This window comes from Furipterus horrens, unplaced genomic scaffold, assembly GCF_987537825.1.
Source record: "Furipterus horrens unplaced genomic scaffold, mFurHor1.1.pri manual_scaffold_1, whole genome shotgun sequence".
Taxonomy (NCBI): domain Eukaryota; kingdom Metazoa; phylum Chordata; class Mammalia; order Chiroptera; family Furipteridae; genus Furipterus; species Furipterus horrens.
Window position 1 is genome coordinate 137,677,040 of NW_028327171.1, and position 17,857 is coordinate 137,694,896.

The following is a 17,857-nucleotide window of genomic DNA, read 5'->3' on the forward strand; positions in this document are numbered from 1 at the left end:
CTTTATCACTCAAATAAAACATTAAAACTTTTTCATACTCAGCTAGTTAAGTGTGTAACTCTTTTTTGAAACAATACTGAGACTATAATAAGTTATGTGTACTATAATTTTTGACATAAGAAACAGATTCACTTAAATAAGAACTGAATACACAAAGAAATGATGCACTACTTTATGCTCTGTGTTTATGAAGTATGTAAAGGTATCAAAACAATTTATGGCTCTAATGTGCTTCATATTGTAAGAACATTGGGCATAAGTACTTTACTCCAGTTTTGGTGAAGATGTAATATGTTATTAAGATTTCTTCATCTGCTATGAATTCATCATCATCTCCAAAATTACAATATCCTCCTTTGATGTCAAGAAAATTAAATATAATTTATTTATTTACTTATAACATTACCTAAAGACTTATTATTTTTATTAGTTTTAGAGAGATAAGAAAGCAAAGAGAGAAAGATAAAGAGAGTGAGAGAGAAGCATCGATGTAAAATAAAAACCTCAATTGGTTGATTACCATATGTGCCCCGACTGGAAATCAAACCTGCAACCTTTTGGTGTACAGAATGACATTCCAATAAACTGAGTGACCCAGCTAGGACTAAATATCATTTATTTTAATAAACATAAAAACCAACATTATTTTAATGGAGGTAATTTTTGTTTAAATATCCAGATCACTGTCATATCAGTTTCATAATAGACACTTTAAAGAAGTGATGACTTTGGTCATATTTCACACTAACAGCAAACTTTGAGAACCATAACCCATTTATATGTGAAACATAATCAAAAACAAACATTTGGGCTGCATTTTATCTCTAATCTGCCAGTTGTGCTGTGTACTCTTTTATGTGCCTCTACCTAGTTTTTCCGTATTACTTGGCCTGAACCTGTACTGAAGACATGCCAGACATATAATCTGTCCATACACATGCACTTCCTTCAGCAAAAAGTATCTATATATTAACTATTATATATTTATTTATTTATGTTACTATGTGACTGTCGTAAGAAATTAGATCCCCCCACCCAATAGAAGAAGGGTTTTGAAGTTTTGGATCAAATGAAGATCAATTCTTAATGTAACTTTGGTTAATGTTAAAAAAATGATAAAGAAATAACACAAACTATTTATTATATGAAAAGACTGACCTTTCTCTCTTACTCGGTTAAAGATTTTAACCTCCTTTAAGTTGACTCCAAGACCAGTTCTCATGGTTATGGTTTCTGTGGCATCGTTTTTGTGGCCTCTTTTGATAGAGCCATTGGCATGTGCTCTGCCAAGAGGATGAATACACATGATTAACACTCTTTAATTCAAAGCAATCTAGTTACTTCAGCTCAAGATAACAGCCCAGTAGTAAGAAAGAAACCAATGTGTAGTCTGTGACATTGAAATGGTCAAGCCTAGGATAGAAAGAGTGATGTCCTTTGCTGTGGAAATTACATGGTTTTATGATATCTTTTTTGTGAACTTGCTAAGGAATGGATAATCCTACAAGAGTAAAGCAACTGGCACTACAATAACATTTTGAGACTCAAAGACTCATGAAAAAAATAAATTACCTGTCAGACCAGTAGATGTAAGCCCTGAACACTGCAACTGAAAACATATCCACATTGATTCCTGATAGCACCATCTCGCGATTCCCTCCAGTCTCAAGGTCGATTCTTTCTATTTTGTCTGTACGAGCATCACACCAGTACAATTTATTCTCCTAGAGATAAAAGGAAATGTAACATTACAAGCTATTTTTAATTGTTTTCTTAAGAAAATTAACATTAAAAGAGGACTAAGTTGGCAGTTCATGCACTCTAAATACTTAGGAAAAGAAATCCAACAGACCTCATAGTCAATGGAGATGCCATTAGGCCATGTTATTCCCATGCTTACAAGGACAACCTTCTCTGAGCCATCTAAGCGAGCCTTTCCAATGCAGGGCATCTGTCCCCATTCAGTCCAGAACAAGTAGCTGAAATTAAATTGTTGATTTATAGTAATATTCAAAGGAGCACAGAAAGACATTATTAAAAATAACAACAACTTCCGGCCAAGATGGAGGCTTAGACGGACACGCTAGGTCTCCCTCTACAACTATAGAGGAATACAACTACTTCAAAACAAAGGATAACTAGAAATTCCAGAAAATAAAACTACACGGAAGCCCAACATATGAAGTTATAAACCAGTGGTGCCATTTGGGCAGGTAAGAGTTAAAGAAGGCAAAGCTGTTTGCGGAGCGGCGGGTGGGGCGGCGAAAAATCCCGGAGGCAATCAAGCCCCTGGTGTGCGCGACTCCGGGCGCTGGGGAGAGCAGCCGCAGCATCGCCTTGAACAGTGAGGCCCAGGGGGGCGGGAGGACGGATCCCGGTCTCCTAGCTGAATAACTGTGTGAATCCATCTTGGACCCCCGCCCCCACAGAAAGCACCACAGGGCTGCGAAATAGGTCGTGGACAAGCAGGCGCCGGCCGGTCGCTGATTTGTGACGCGTACACAGGCACTGCCCCCGACAGCCAGCCCAGGAAAACAAAACGCATCTGTCAAAATGTGGCAGACAAATATAGAGATCCCGGTGGCACAACTCACCAGACAGCAGATAGAGAACCTGACAGATGAACAGATAAGAAACCTGTCAGAGGCTCGGTTCTGGGCCATTGTTATCAGGTGGCTTACAGAATTCACAAAAGAGCAGGAAAAAGATATGAAAGAAGCGAAAAACTTTCATAACGAAAGGAACAAAACCACATACGAGACAGATGGTGAGGAATCCAGAGTTCATTTCAACAAACTGGAATATGGAGAAGGAACAAGCAGTCAACCAATGCAGCGAGAGGAAATAGGAAGCAACAATGAGAGGATCAGAAACCTCTGGGACAGCTATAAAAGGCCCAACATAAGAATCATTGGTTTGCCAGAGAATGAGGAAGATGAACTAGAACTTGAAAAATTGAGTGAAAATATAATAAAGGAGAACTTCCCAGACTTGGGGAAGGGAATAGACATGCAGGTCCAGGAAGCAAGGAGAGTTCCCAAGAGACTGGACCCAGGGAGAACCACTCCAAGACACATTATAATCAAAATGTCAAAAATTAAGGATAAAGAGAGAATCTTAAAAGCAGCAAGAGAGAAGAAAAGAATTATGTACAAAGGGGTCCCAATTAGACTATCAGCTGACTTCTCAAGGGAAACACTACAGGCAAGAAGGGACTGGCAAGAAATATTCAAAGTAATGAAAATCCAAAACCTACAACCACGAATACTCTATCCAGCGAAATTGTCATTCAGAATAGAAGGACAGAGAAAGTGTTTCCAGGACAAAATAAAACTGAAAGAGTTCATTAGATCCAAACCACTGTTATATGAGATGTTAAAGGGACTGGTTTAAAAAACAGAAGCTAGGGAGATGAAACAAAGGCAAACGAAACAGGCAACGAGAGTGGAAAAGGAACTGTGGGTATGGGAAGCATATTGGGGGGAGGTCAACAGGGAGGGGGAGTGGGGAGAGGGAGGGAGATGATATAGGAATTGGGGATCATGGTAGGAGGGAATGGAATAGACGGAGAGAGATTGGGAGGAACTGTATGCACAACTAATGGACATAATCTAAAAGGGGGGGACAACTGGAGGGAGGGGGGCCACCGGGTGGAGGGGAGCAGAGGGAAGGGAAATTGGCACAAATGTAATATTTTAATCAATAAAACACATTAAATCTGAAAAAAAAAATAACAACAGTAACATCCATTCTAAAAAAACAAAAATAATACATTCTAGAAATCAATATACATGTATTTGGTTGCAATAAAATATGGTTATTATAAAAATATTTAACCATTCATAGAACTAATGCACATAAATTCAAAATCCTACCAAAGTGCCTTTCATATAAGCCACTCCCTATCTGAAATTCTATTTTGAAAACTGTTGCCTAATTTGCTCCTTTTTTCATATCTCAAATATCATTTCCTTCAAGAAAACTGTAGTCTTCTCTCTGATTATTACACCATGCAATCTGTTTCAGAACATGGATAAGAGTGGCAAATTTACACTTGTATTTTTGTCCAGTGTTATTTTTTATTAACATTTTTCCTCCACTAGATTGTCAACTCAAGGAGGACAGTAATCTTTTTTCTTTTTTATTCATTATTGCACTCATATCACTAGGTAACTAAAATATTTTTAAAATAAAAATTAGTGTTAGTAAATATTCAATTTATAAATGTATAAGTAAGTGCATCATAACTTTTGATTCTTTCCACTGTTAAATGTAACTTTCTAACTTGAATTTTAGAAACCAGCTGCGGAACCATCATAAAACATGGATGTATACAAAAGCAGACAGTCCTATTTTAGTAATTCTGTAATACAAATAGTGATATGGAAGTAATGTAGAATAAAGTAAAATATAGAAAGAAAATCCAGAGCATGCTGTCATAAAACATGTCAAAAAATGAAATGTAGGAAAACTGGAGGTATATAGTCAATGCTTTCTTACACTCATTCATTCAACAAATATAATATTTATATTACAATAGAGAAAATTATGCTTTCAGATAAATAAAATTCATTGTTTTCAAGTTATGTTCAACTGAAGTTTTTATTCAACTATTAGATAACAGAAATAATTCAATTTGAGAAAAACATCCCAATTATTGATTCAGGTAAAAATAGGAGTGTATTTGGTGCATATTTGAATACATATATATGATAGGTCATATATAAGAAGAGGAAATGAGATTGCATATAGAAAAATCAAAAGCCTATATTCAAATTTTATATTCATTCAAGGAGTTATTATTTACCTATGAAAAAAAGACAAAGTATGTGAAAATATATGTATTCCCTTTATCCATATTGTTTTGATTTACTTCAAAAACTGATATTTTTTCCTGAAACCTTCATATAAAATAAATGTGTTGGGTTTTTATAACCAGACAAAAAAGAGGTGTGGCCAGAATCCCAAGTATACTAATTATGAAGAAAGTTTCATTCATATTTATAGTCTACAAATCAGGAAGAGGAAATTTTATAGCAAGGATTCCAACTAGTATCTTAATAGTTAGATCTAGGATGAAGCAGACATAAAATATCTATACTTTCATTAATGTTAAGATTTTTAAAACCTCAGGGGAGACTCATTATATTAAAATTGATTTAAAATAAAATAACTATTTAACTGGAAGGTAAAATGTATTGCTCCACTTGACATCATAAGGACAGATTTTAGCATTTATAATGCTCTTAAAACAACTAGTCATTCATTGTGCTAAAATGGCAGGGGATGTTGTACCTTGAAGGAGGCATTTTGGGAGTCAGGACACACATGTGATTATTTATTGAATCTAATTCTTCTCTACTTTCTCATACTGTAAAGCTCAAAAATGGATGGGAATTTTTACAACATATCTTTTATGTAACAGTAATCTGCTTTCTAATAAACTAAATGAGTAATAAAAACGTTATTTTGAGTGAGTAGGCTGATTCAGGTATTTAACATATTTAACCCTAATCCTCAGAGCTATAAAAGTCGCAATTTAGGCTGATAAGCGTTCACGCCAGAAACTGCATTCCGGCTTTACTAACCCAGGTTAGTAACCCAGTATTGTGTCATCAAATATAAATATAATATAACAGTATAATAATCTTATATAAAATTCAATTTTTCTTCAGGTGTAAGGAGTATAACAAATATCTTCATACTTATAAATTTTTTAAAAAACTGTTAATGTTGAGGAACAAGTCACTCTCTCTCTTTTTCCCAAGTACTTCTTATTCATTTAAAGTTTGTAATACATCTATGTAGGATGCTTGGATAAATGGAAATAAAATTAGAGAAAAATATTATTCAAAATAAACTTATATTGAATACAGACTATATTCAAATTTTCAGTAGTGATTTGAAAAATTATCATAATATATGAAGCCAAATATTACTGAGAATCACTTTTATGATTAAATAATTTATCAACTTAAGAAAATGAGAAGACTGTATGCTTACTAAAATATATTAATATTTTATAAATACCTGGAAAAATAATTTGTTTGCTCCATAAACTGAAATCCAAAGTAAATAACTAAATAAAATTAGTGCTTAGAAGACCTTTAGGGTTTGTAAACCAAATTTAGAGGAAGAACACTCTCTAAGCATGTAAAACTGCAGGAAGAAACTTATGCATAATTTAAGATAGTCATTTACATGGATGCACTTGAGATATTTTTAATGAACATAGAGTCTTTGTATCAAAGTCTAATCTTTAACAATGGAAAGAAATGAAAATCCTTTCTCTGGTTTTTGAGACTTCATGAAAATTAAGAATCCGTGGTAATATTAAATATTGATGTTTTCTCCATTTTAGTTCAAATTTTGCTATAGTGAATATTGTTGGATTGTATGATATAACCAAGAAAATTGCCTTTAGAGTATTAGTTCAGTAAATCTAGCCCTGAAAATACTTCTCAAAGTTATTCCAGACCTCAGTATTCTCAAAATTGTCAAAACCACAGACTGTGTGATATAACTGAATTTTCTCTTGATAATAATCTGTTCCAAACTAAAAATATTCTTATTTATAGAAGCTTATAATTACAGAATATAAAAAATCAAAATTTAGGACTTCTGGTAAAAATGGAGACATAGCTAAACATGCTTTGCCTTCTCACACAACTACAGCAAAAATTACAACTAGACTATGAGACAAATATCACTCATATTTGTCAGAAATTTGAGCTGTATGGAAGTCCAATAACCAAGGATTTAAAGAAGCCACATTCATCCAGACAGGTAGGAGGGGTGGAGATCCAGAGAGACACAGAGAGGTGGAGCGGCACGGAGACAAGGAGTGGTGTAGAGAGTCAGTAAGATGTGTGTTCTCACATTCAGATGTGGTGAATAAGAATTGACAGTGTTACTTTGGGAATGAGTAATCCCAGCCCCAGACCATACCACCCAACCCAGGGTTCCAGAGCCAGGAAGATAAGTCCCCATAACTTCAAGCTGTAAAAACCAGGGGGGAAGGTGTTGGGGATGCAGAAGAAACTGCAGGACTTTTAGGAGATTCCTTTTAAAGGACCCAGAAAGGTCTCAGGACTGGCACAGGCCCACCTCCTCTGGGACTCGACTCTAGGGTAACAGCTGGAAGGGCACAAGCAGAATATGGGAAAAAGTGAAGTGACTGGCAACAGTGGAAGTGCCAGGAGAGAGCTTCCATCTAAGCAAATCTCCAGAGGACATGCAGTGGCATTGTCCCCTCTCTGAGCTCTCTCCCTCAAAGAGCCACAAAGCAGTGAAGCACATTGCCCTAGACTGGTGATTACCTAAGGCACCACCTCACACAACTGACAGGTGCCTTTTCAACAATAGACCACCCTCCTAAGATAGGGAATCAAAGCAGCTCTACCTAATACACAGAAACAAACACAGGGAGGCTACCAAATTAAGGAGACAAAGAAATATTGCCCAAATTAAAGAAAACAACAAAATGAAATGGATATAAGCAACTTATCAAATGCAGAGTTCAAAACACTGGTTATCAGGATGCTCAAAGAACTCACTGGGTACTGTAAGAGCATTTGAAAGACCCAGACAGAAACGAAGGTTGCAATAGTGAATAAAGAAAAATCTACAAGGAACCAACAATGGAGGGGATGAAGCTGAGAATCAAATCAACAATTTGGAACATAAGGAAGAAATAAACATTCACTCCAAACAGTAAGAAGAAAAACAAATGTTTTTTAAAAAAGAGGATAGAATAAGGAGCTTTGGGGGCATCTCCAAACATACCAGCATTCAAATCATAAGGATGCCAGAAAGAGAAAAGGGAGAGCAAGGAATTGGAAACTTATTTGAAAAAATAATAAAAGAAACCTTCCCTGATTTGGTGAAGAAAATAGACATACACATCCAGGAAGCACAAGGTGTGCCAAACAAGTTAGACTCAAAGAGGGCAACATCAAGACACATCATAATTAAAATACCTAACTTTAAAGGTAAAGACAGAATCTTAAAAGCTTCAAGAGAAAAAGCAGAGATTTATTTAAAAAGGAGTTTCCATAAGGCTGTCAGATGATTTTGCAAAAGAAACTTTGCAGGCAAAAAGGGACTGACAAGAAGTATTCGAAATGAGGAAAAGGACCTAAACCCAATATTACTCCATCCAGCAAAACCACCATTTAACATCAAAGAGTAGATAAAGTGCTTTGCAGACAAAGTAACACTAAAGGAGTTCATCACCACCAAGTCATTGTTACATGGAATGTTTAAGGGAACTATTTTAAAAATAGATCAAAACTATGAACACTAAAATGCCAAAAAACTCACAACTATCAACAACTGAACTTAAAAAACAAACTAAGCAAACAATTAGAACAGGAACAGAATCATTGATATGGAGATCATTTGGAGGGTTATCAGTTGGGAGGGAGAAGAGAAATATTAGAGGAAAAGGTGCAGGGAATAAGAAGTATAAATTGTTAGGTACAGAACAGATTTGGGGATGTTAAGAACAGTGCAGGATATGGAGTAGCCATGACCCATGGACATGAATTAAGGGTGGGAGATTGATGGAGGGAATGGAGGTACTGGATGGAGAGGGGCAAAAGGAAAAAATCGGGACAACTGTAACAGCATAATTAATAAAACATATTTAAAAAACAAAATTTAGAAGAAACATTCAAAAGTGTTTTTGAAGGTTTATAGGAATGCTATTAGAAATTATCATAACACAAATATCCCTATTGTTTTCATTAGACACAGACATTTTTTAAAAGAAAAAATATTAAATGTCTTTTTATATTTTAGATATATAAATGATAGCAAACACCAATTAATTTGAATCAATTATCTTCTTTGGATTTAAGATTCTCTTTGTTAACTGCTTAACTGTTTCCCTAAAGAACAGATCTGAGTTGCAATTATTACAATACACTTGTCATTTTCTCCCATTCCTATTCATTTTCTAAGAAAGCTTGATTTAGATACTTTATCAGACATGCTAAAGAAAACCTGAGATAATAAATATTTCCATACTGGCACAAAAAGAAGATTGTGTAATTCTCTTATATGAACAATTGCGTGTTGGAGAACAGAATCAAGAATGTCATTGTATCCTCTGCCAGACAGGGTGTCAACCATATGTTAATATATATGCAAAAAGTAAGACAAACAAAAAATCAAACAAAACCCTAAAGATTAGCAATAGCAGCCAGATTGTATGTGAGCATCAGCTTTTTGACAAAAACTGCTTATAATTTTCAATGTCTTAGCACAGTGGTTCTCAACTTTCCTAATGCCGCAACCCTTTAATACAATTCCTCATGTTGTGGTGACCCCCAACCATAAAATTATTTTCGTTGCTACTTCATAACTGTAATTTTGCTACTGTTATGAATCGTAATGTAAATACCTGATATGCAGGATGTATTTTCATTGTTACAGATTGAACATAATTAAAACATAGTGATTAATCAAAAAAACAATATGTAATTATATATGTGTTTTCCGATGGTCTTAGGCGACCCCTGTGAAAGGGTCGTTCGACCACCAAAGGTGTCATGACCCACAGGTTGAGAACCGCTGTCTTAGCAGTTTCACTAGACTCACTTGAAACTCACACTAATTGAATAACTTGTAGACCAACATGCCAATGTCTCCACCTCAGGACATAAGCAAAATAATATAATATTTTAAAATTTGAATACACTTTTTAAAGAATGCATAAATTGAATTCTTCACTCCCTGTGAAGGATATGGTATAATGCAGAACCTTTTCTATTCCTGTCAGGGCTTCACTTTCAAGTCCTGAATGTGTTAATATTGCAATATACAGATAATTCAACCACAGACTGTAAAACACTCTACTGAAAGGAGGAGAGTCTAGAGACAGTATTTTTCTTTTCTTTTGTTGTTGTTGTTGAGACTTTGGTGGATGTGTTCAAATATATTCTTTCATTTCAGTCATGTACTCACTCAAAATATATTAAGCACTTATTATGTGCTAGGCAGGGATGGTACAAAATAAATGGGAATTACTGGCCCTCATGAAGCTCACTCTTTAATGACAGAGGCAACTGGGTAAATAAAATATTACCTAAGAAAATACTAATAGAAATAATTAAAACTTGCTAAAGTCACCCTAAGTAATGAAATTAGGGGTTTCAACACATAAAATGTTGAAGTGCTGTGGTAAAAGAAGTTGTCATTGCTATAAACAACTTCAGAAATGAAGTTGTACTTTGAACCAAAATAAAGATACAGGCCATCTGAGTTGTTTTCTCTTTTTGTTTAAGCTTAAAATTATTTGTAAGTTATTTTTTAACAGTTCTTATTTTTGTGTTAGTTTTTCTGATGTTTTACATTTGATTTCTTCTTGATTCACTACTTCGTGATATTGGATGATTATATAAAAATATTATTTCTTATATAAAACAAAACAAAAAAAAATAGTGTCACTCAGCCAACGCTGGAGAAGTACACGGGAAATTTCTTCACAAAGAAAAACTTCATTGATAACTATAATCCCATAGCACATTAGGTTTATCACCCTATATTACATTTAATTCCTTATTTTATTTATATATTTATGTCCTGCCTCACTGCCCATACTCCTCTTATTTTAAAAAATATATACATATGCATGTATACTATGATATTAATTTACTATTTACATTTTTAACAAAGGTTTTCTTGAGTGAATGTTCATCTTTTACTAATTCTTGGTATTTTCAACATATTATATTTGATGTTTACCTATAATCTATGAATTTTCCTATGAAATATATTTTTTAAAGATTTTATTTAGTTATTTTTAGATGGAGGGGAGGGGAGGAAAAAAGAGAGGGAGAGAGACATCAATGTGTGATTGTGTCTCATGCCCCTTAACTGGACACCTGGCCCACAACTCAGACATGTACCCTGACTGGGTATCGAACCAGTGATACTTTGGTTCTCAGGCTGGTGCTCAATCCACTGAGCCACACCATCCAGGTCTAAAATATTTAATGCCTATTCTTTTAGAGCCTAGACTCTTAGTAATTATGAGCTTATTCAGAATTCTTAAAATATTTTACAGAAATTTCTAGTATTTGTCATGACCTCTAACCTATCTTATATAGCAGTCCTAACCTATGCTGGATATTCTGCATTAAAACAAACTGGCGATAGCAACAGGTAAATAAAGAAAGATATTTTTCAAACTTATTTTTTTACCCTTTTACTATGTTTTTATGGATCAGATCTCTTGAGAAATTAAGGAGCTGCCGCTTGCAGTGGGAGGTGGGATGACCTTTCTGGCCATTCTCTGCAACCAGCCACATAGGTGCAATGATATCTCAGGGCATCTTGATCATTCCTTGTCCCTCTTCTCTTCTTTTAGAGGAAGAGATAAAATCCAAGATTCGTGTTTGAGGAAAGAGGATATAGCTTATTAGAAATGACTAGATGAGTAAGACCTAATTATCTTTCAAAAACAGAAGATGCCTGCAGTAGAATTTTTGAGAAAATTCCTAATGAAAAATAATATGACACTTTTCTTTCACTTGTTTTCATAATTACATATGCCTTGCTCAGAGACATGTAGAAAGAGGTGGTTATGATCTGGAGTATGATTGTAGTATTCCTAAGTTTCTTGGACATTATGGTATATTAATATTATCTACTAACATTGGAATCCCACTATTATTTTCTATTGTAAATAAAATTCCATTTTATTTCTATAAGTGTTGCTTTGACTTAAATAAAAATAAACTGTAGAAAATGGTATTAAACTATACAATATACTCTTGCTAACTCAACAGATGCTAAACTGTCATTCAAGACCTTCTGCATATTGTTGAGCATATTCTAAAATCATATCTATATGCTTTTATTTATATACATAATCAATCAAAGACCTTTTGACTATACGTAATTGAACACAAAGATATATTGTCAACCTGAATCTTTTCATTGGAAAGAAATACATTTAAGGAAGTTATTTATAGTCAGAGAAACATAGAGCTAAGTTAAGAGAGACAATGTACATCCTAGTGCTTAAGAAGAAAACAAAATAACAGAATATCCCTGCTTCACTTAGAGATCCAATTCCATGGGAAGTTAACCAAATTTTTTATATCATACTGTGACTTTGTATGCATCATTTTTTGTTGTTGTTATGAGTCAAATATGACTTTTTAGTATAAAGAAAATTAATACATTTCAATTTTTAAAAATAAAGTGATGGCTTACCAAAAAAAAAAAAAAAAAAGTCAATGGAGGAGAGAAACTAATTTTTCAAGCTGAACTAAATTTATATACACTTTCTATCTTGCACTTGGCTACATTTTTTAAAAACCTCAAGTTTCCTTTGTTGAAAAACAGGCTTCATTTCCACTTTTAAAGGCACATTTATATTTTGACTTCAGTTAATTTACTCCATTATGGGTCGTGTTTTCCCTTGGCAATATTACCTGCCATGTTTTAACTTCAGAGAGAACATTAAAACGCTATACTTTATTCCTATGATATGAATTTTGACACCTAACTGTCTATGTGATACTATCTGAAAATCAATGTTTGAAAAACTTATATAGACTGGTCATTTTTAAGCCTTTTCCCCATGTGGAGAATTTATAGGAAGAAACATATCAGTAATATTTCCAAGCAGGGGTAAACATTTCAGAAAAATAAGCTTAATATTTATAAAGGTGTATCAATTCTTAACTATGCATCCTGAAAAAATATATAACCCTGTGATTTAATACTTAAATATTTTTAAGAAAAAGTAGGGGTATAGAAGTAGTAATACTTAAAATATTGCTACATAGTCCAAGATTTTTGTTTTGTAGGATGAAATAAGAAATTAATAAATCAAAAATAGTTACTGAGATCTTCTAGCTGAGTCAGTGCTGAGCTCACAGCTGAAATGGAGAGAGATGTAAAATCAGACACCTGGAGAGCAGAAATGACAGGATCTAGTGGCAGATGGAAATAGGCGAAGAGAAACTACAGAAAAATCTAATGTAAGTTTTAATCTTGTCAAGACAAAAGAACTATGATAAAAGTAAAAGAGATGCAATGGTTAGGAAGGGAATGCAATGCAGGGATTAAAGTATAAAACCATGAAAATAAGTTTAAAAGATAAATATAGCAAGAGAGAGAATGGCATTCAAAGCCATAAGGAGAAAATATCCGAAGAGATGTACAAGGCCTAGAGGACACGTCTGGAGGAGATCAGGGAGAACAAGAAAATGGAAAGTTAGAGAAGGTAACAGAGAAAGTAAGTTATTGAGTGGATAATTAATGAAAAAATTGTAAAGAAGGTAAGTGGTGTGAAACCTGAAAAAAAAAATCTTTGGCTTTTGCTACTGATAAATTCAGAAATGTCTGGAAAGAACAGAAGCTGAAAACCCATGTGGCTCAGTGGGTTGGGTGTTGTCTCACAAACCGCAAGGTCTCCGAGTCTGGGCTGCAGGCCATGTCCCTGGCTGGAGATGTGCGAGGGGCAACAGATCAGTGTTTCTCTCGCCCATTGTTCTCTCCCTCTGTTTCACCCCCTTCCACTCTCTCTGAAAATAAATAAATAAAACCTTAAAAAAAAGTTAAGAAGAAAACATATGTGAAGAAATAAGACATTTGTTTTATCTGTTATCCTTCTTTTCAAATAGGAGGAATCTGAGCTTATTTGAAAACAAAGTGAAGAACTGCATTGAAAAGCACCAGTTAAAGATGACAAATTTGAAAATAATAGTTATTTCATGAGTTGCCTGAGGAAATAGATGTCAGTGTGTTCAGAATAAAAGTAATGAAGTAAATTTTAGTAACAAAGAAAACTTTCTCTGAGGTTATATTTACTTATTTCAGAACATTCACAGTATGAACTCAACATTTCATTTTCCCATACTACCACATCATCACTGTATCACATTTGATGACCATATTTATTTAATTGCTATACTACTTGCTGATAACTTTGCCATCTTCTCCCTCCACTGCTGATGTACTTAAGGACTTTTGTGACTCATGTAGATGATCCTGTGAATATCCCAGCTCATAATTCTTCATTTTTAACTGTTGCAGGAACCTACATCTCCCTTTTGCCTCTGCCTTTGTGCAAGAACACAAACTAAGTTTAATTATCAGTGAAAATGCTCTATTTCCAATATCAATAAATTTGGGGATACCTGACATAAGATGAGAATCTTGTCTATCAGTTTTGTGTCCCCTATTATTACTGACCCATCTTATTACATCTTCTGTGCCAAGGTCCCTCCTGCACTCCCTGTAATTTGTCTTCTCTTCATGTGCATTTTCTCCCTCTTCCATTTTGTCAGTTTCTTCCCCTCTGCCCATAAATATGTGAAGTACCCCTGACTCCCATACTAAGAAAAATGTTCTCCATGCCCTACTACCTTCTCAACATACCTTCTATTTTCTTTTCTTTCCCATCCTTGCCCAAGTTTCTGTAATGGTAGTCTAAACATGCTAGCTCTAGTTTCTAATTATCTTGTACTTATTAATTCTTTAATTTATCTTCTGCCCTTACCAATCTCTTGAAATTGATAACAGTTAACAACAGCATCTTAATCATCAATTACATGTTCTGTTCTCTGTTTTCACCCCTCCAAATTTATTTGTTCCTGACACAATCTTGTTCCTAAAACTCTCGTACCTTGACTTCTATGATACAGTAATTTTCTGCATACTTGAAAGGGTTGTTTCTCTCTCTCTCTCTTCCCATATTGTTAATTTTAATTCCCCCTTCAATCAAGTCATTCCCTAACTGTAAATATTCTTCATTTTTGTTCTTGGACATTTTTTTCTATACTCTTTCTTGGGTAACCTCTTCCACTATGATGTTTTATTGCACAGTCAAAACCCTACTGAAATATGAAGAGATTTTTTTATATTTATTTAACTTCTGATTTCATTTATGCCCTATTCAATATCTCTTCTTCAAAATTTTTTATCTCAGGTGGAATCCAGGACTTCCAAGACAATTTTAGTTAAAAGAATAGAATCATATTGTTAAGATTAATTTTCTAACGTAAAAGATCAGATCTTTCTAAATCTGAACTTAAATCTTATATTTATTAAAAAAATTTCTTCCCTCTATTCAACTTTAACCTGACTCTTACTAGTTTGAGGACTTGCAGTAAGAGAATGATGCATTTTGTTTTTATTTATTTTTCTTTCTTATTTATTTTACTCTTCCCCTTACATATTTGCTTCTAGCTGTCTTCGTTACCTGACTTGATAACAGAGAAAGAACCCTTAATGCTCCTTCACAACATTCTCCCTGGTATAATAAACAAGCATTTCAAAAAATTGTCTATTTAATGAATGCTACAACTTCCATAAACTCTCATCATACTTTTAATCTCTGTTTGTATGGGTTGTTTAGGGCCAGGGTAAGACTTAGAAAATAGTGACCAGGACCAGTTTAGATTTTAATTAGTATATTGAAGAAGATGGCACCATGGTAGTGAATTTAAAATATGGCGTATCTTATTGCCTATTTTATGGCCCCAACTTTTCTTCCATCTACATAACCTGCTCTTTCCCAAAGGTATGTCATATACTTAAACTCTTGCTAATGGTCTCTGTTTTGCCAGTATATGCCCACTCCATCTCAGAAAACTTTCTCCTTCAACTCTCCTCTATAAAGCCTCTAATCATCACCACTATTGCCGCTACTAGCCTCACTTTTATTATCTCCTCTAATTATATGCTATTTTTTTTTCTCTTAAAACTCATAATTTTACAATGGTCTTCTGAAAATTATTACTTTAAAATGAGATACAGATATGAGATTGAAGCCTAAGTAGTATCAATCTAATCTTTTTATGCGTGAAAATTAGTCTTACTTTACAAGACAAGACTATTCTTTAACTGAAATTTTGTGCTTGTTTAAAGTGCAAATGTAAACAGAAAACTCATTGTGAACAGAAGCAACATCTTCTACCATCATACTTCACAGTGCCTGCCAGTGTCTTTCATATGGTAGGTGGTCTTATTTTGTCAGAAGGTGCTGAGTCGAAGATTAAGGAGGAAATGGAGATGTGCTGACACGACCTGACCACAGAAGGTAGTGCTCAGTACATGTTCACTGAACAGACTGACAGAATGTGAAGTATACGTGGTATTCTTTGCCTTATGCTCTCAATCATCATAGAGAGTAGCAGGGATCGTTTATGCTAAGATGGACTGTATATATAAAAGATACTTAAGGAAAAGAAGGTCTGGAATAACAACTTAAGGGTGTATACTAGATTTCAATAAGAAATGAAAAGAAAATGACAGATTGACAAGCAACAGCAAGAGGTCTGTTAAATTGAACTGCATGAATCTATAATTGGCCAAGCACAGAGGTTCTCCACAAAACAAATGAATTATCAAATTTATTACAAATATGACAGGAAGAAATTCTTTATTAGAAACAAGCCTATTTTCTTGTGTATGTATGGGATTTTACAATATTTAAATAATATACTTGTTTCTACCACTAGAATAATTATTCACAATCAAGCAACTGATCCAGTTTTCTCTATTGAGGCTATAATGATTTATTGCTTGATAATGAACTATAATATAAAAAAAGATTTTTTAAATGCTGCCATATTGGAAGAAAACGTTTTTATTTTCAAGTTTATGATATGATGTAGACACATTTAATTGAGTCATGTGTTTTATCCTTGAAATTAAACAAAATTACACCCACCCTTTTCAGTCTTACTATGTAGTGGTAGACATCCATGGACACACAACAGGCAAGAGGCTACATGGGGCAGAGTCAGACAGACCCAACTCAAAATGTTTTTATAAATCTCCTCTCTTAATTTTTCTCCATCCTTTTTTCTATTACTGTCTATCCTCTCCACTAAATTTTTATTATAATTTTATTCTGAAACTATTAAAACTATTTTGTATGTGCTTGTTTCTTATTTTCCATAATGCTTAAAACAATACTATATATATTTATATGTAACATGTAACACACACATAAATGCACACACAATGTAGCATAATATTTGGAGTTTAGCAAAACCTAACTCTCTTGCACAATGACTTGACGACAGAGTAATATATTTATAATTGTTAACTCAGTTTCTTTATTTGTTAAAAGGAGAAAATAATACAGCTTTATGTTGGTTGTGAGTTTCATTTTAAGATTCTCTATTGTTATTCTATGACAGCTGTCCCAGTATTTCCCCCTTTGCCCTCCTTCACCCATCCCGACCCCTCTCCCACAGTCAGTTTCCACACTGTTGAACATGTCCAAAGCAGAGGAAAAAGGGACCAGTTGGTAAATTTTGAGAAAAGAAGGGACAGCTACATAAATTCCAAAAGAATAATTAGGCCACTACATAAAAAAAAACTGACTATACATCTACAAGAGTAGAAGATAGTACCCTATGATCAAGAAATGTTAACATGAGGGATGATTCAGGCTAGAGTAGTAGCAATAAAATATGTGAGAAGTTTGTAGACTATGAATGTATTTTGAAACCAAGTACCAAAATTCCTGGTATATTGAACATAAAGTAAGAAACACTTTGGCCTAAGCAACTGAAATAAAAGAACTGTCATCAGCCACTGAGAAATCATAATTATAGAAAAAAAAACAAACAAACTCAGTTCAGTTTTAGTCCTGTCAAAGTGAAGATTTCTGGTGGATCTTGTTCTAGTTATATATTGCTCCTTAACAAATTACTCCAAATTTAGAAATTACTCCAAATTTAGAGGCTTAAAACAAACACTAATTTATTTGCTTATGAATTTGCAATTGGGTCAGAGCTCTGCATGAGCTCATCTCTCTTCACATCAGTTGTGAAGACTACAAGTGTAAGGTTACATATGGCTGGGGACTGGAGTCATCTGA

At 34.0% G+C, this 17,857-nt stretch overlaps 1 protein-coding gene across 1 annotated transcript in view; it reads right to left on the minus strand.

Annotated features, from left to right (window-relative positions):
* LRP1B (LDL receptor related protein 1B) overlaps positions 1–17,857 on the minus strand; it is a 1,919,366-nt gene that overhangs the window by 449,153 nt on the left and 1,452,356 nt on the right. Inside the window, exons 38-40 of the mRNA XM_090279551.1 lie at positions 1,853–1,979; positions 1,573–1,724; positions 1,159–1,283 (exon numbers count right to left, since the gene is read on the minus strand). Coding sequence (XP_090135677.1) covers positions 1,159–1,283; positions 1,573–1,724; positions 1,853–1,979 — 404 coding nt within the window. The remainder of the gene's footprint in view (positions 1–1,158; positions 1,284–1,572; positions 1,725–1,852; positions 1,980–17,857) is intronic.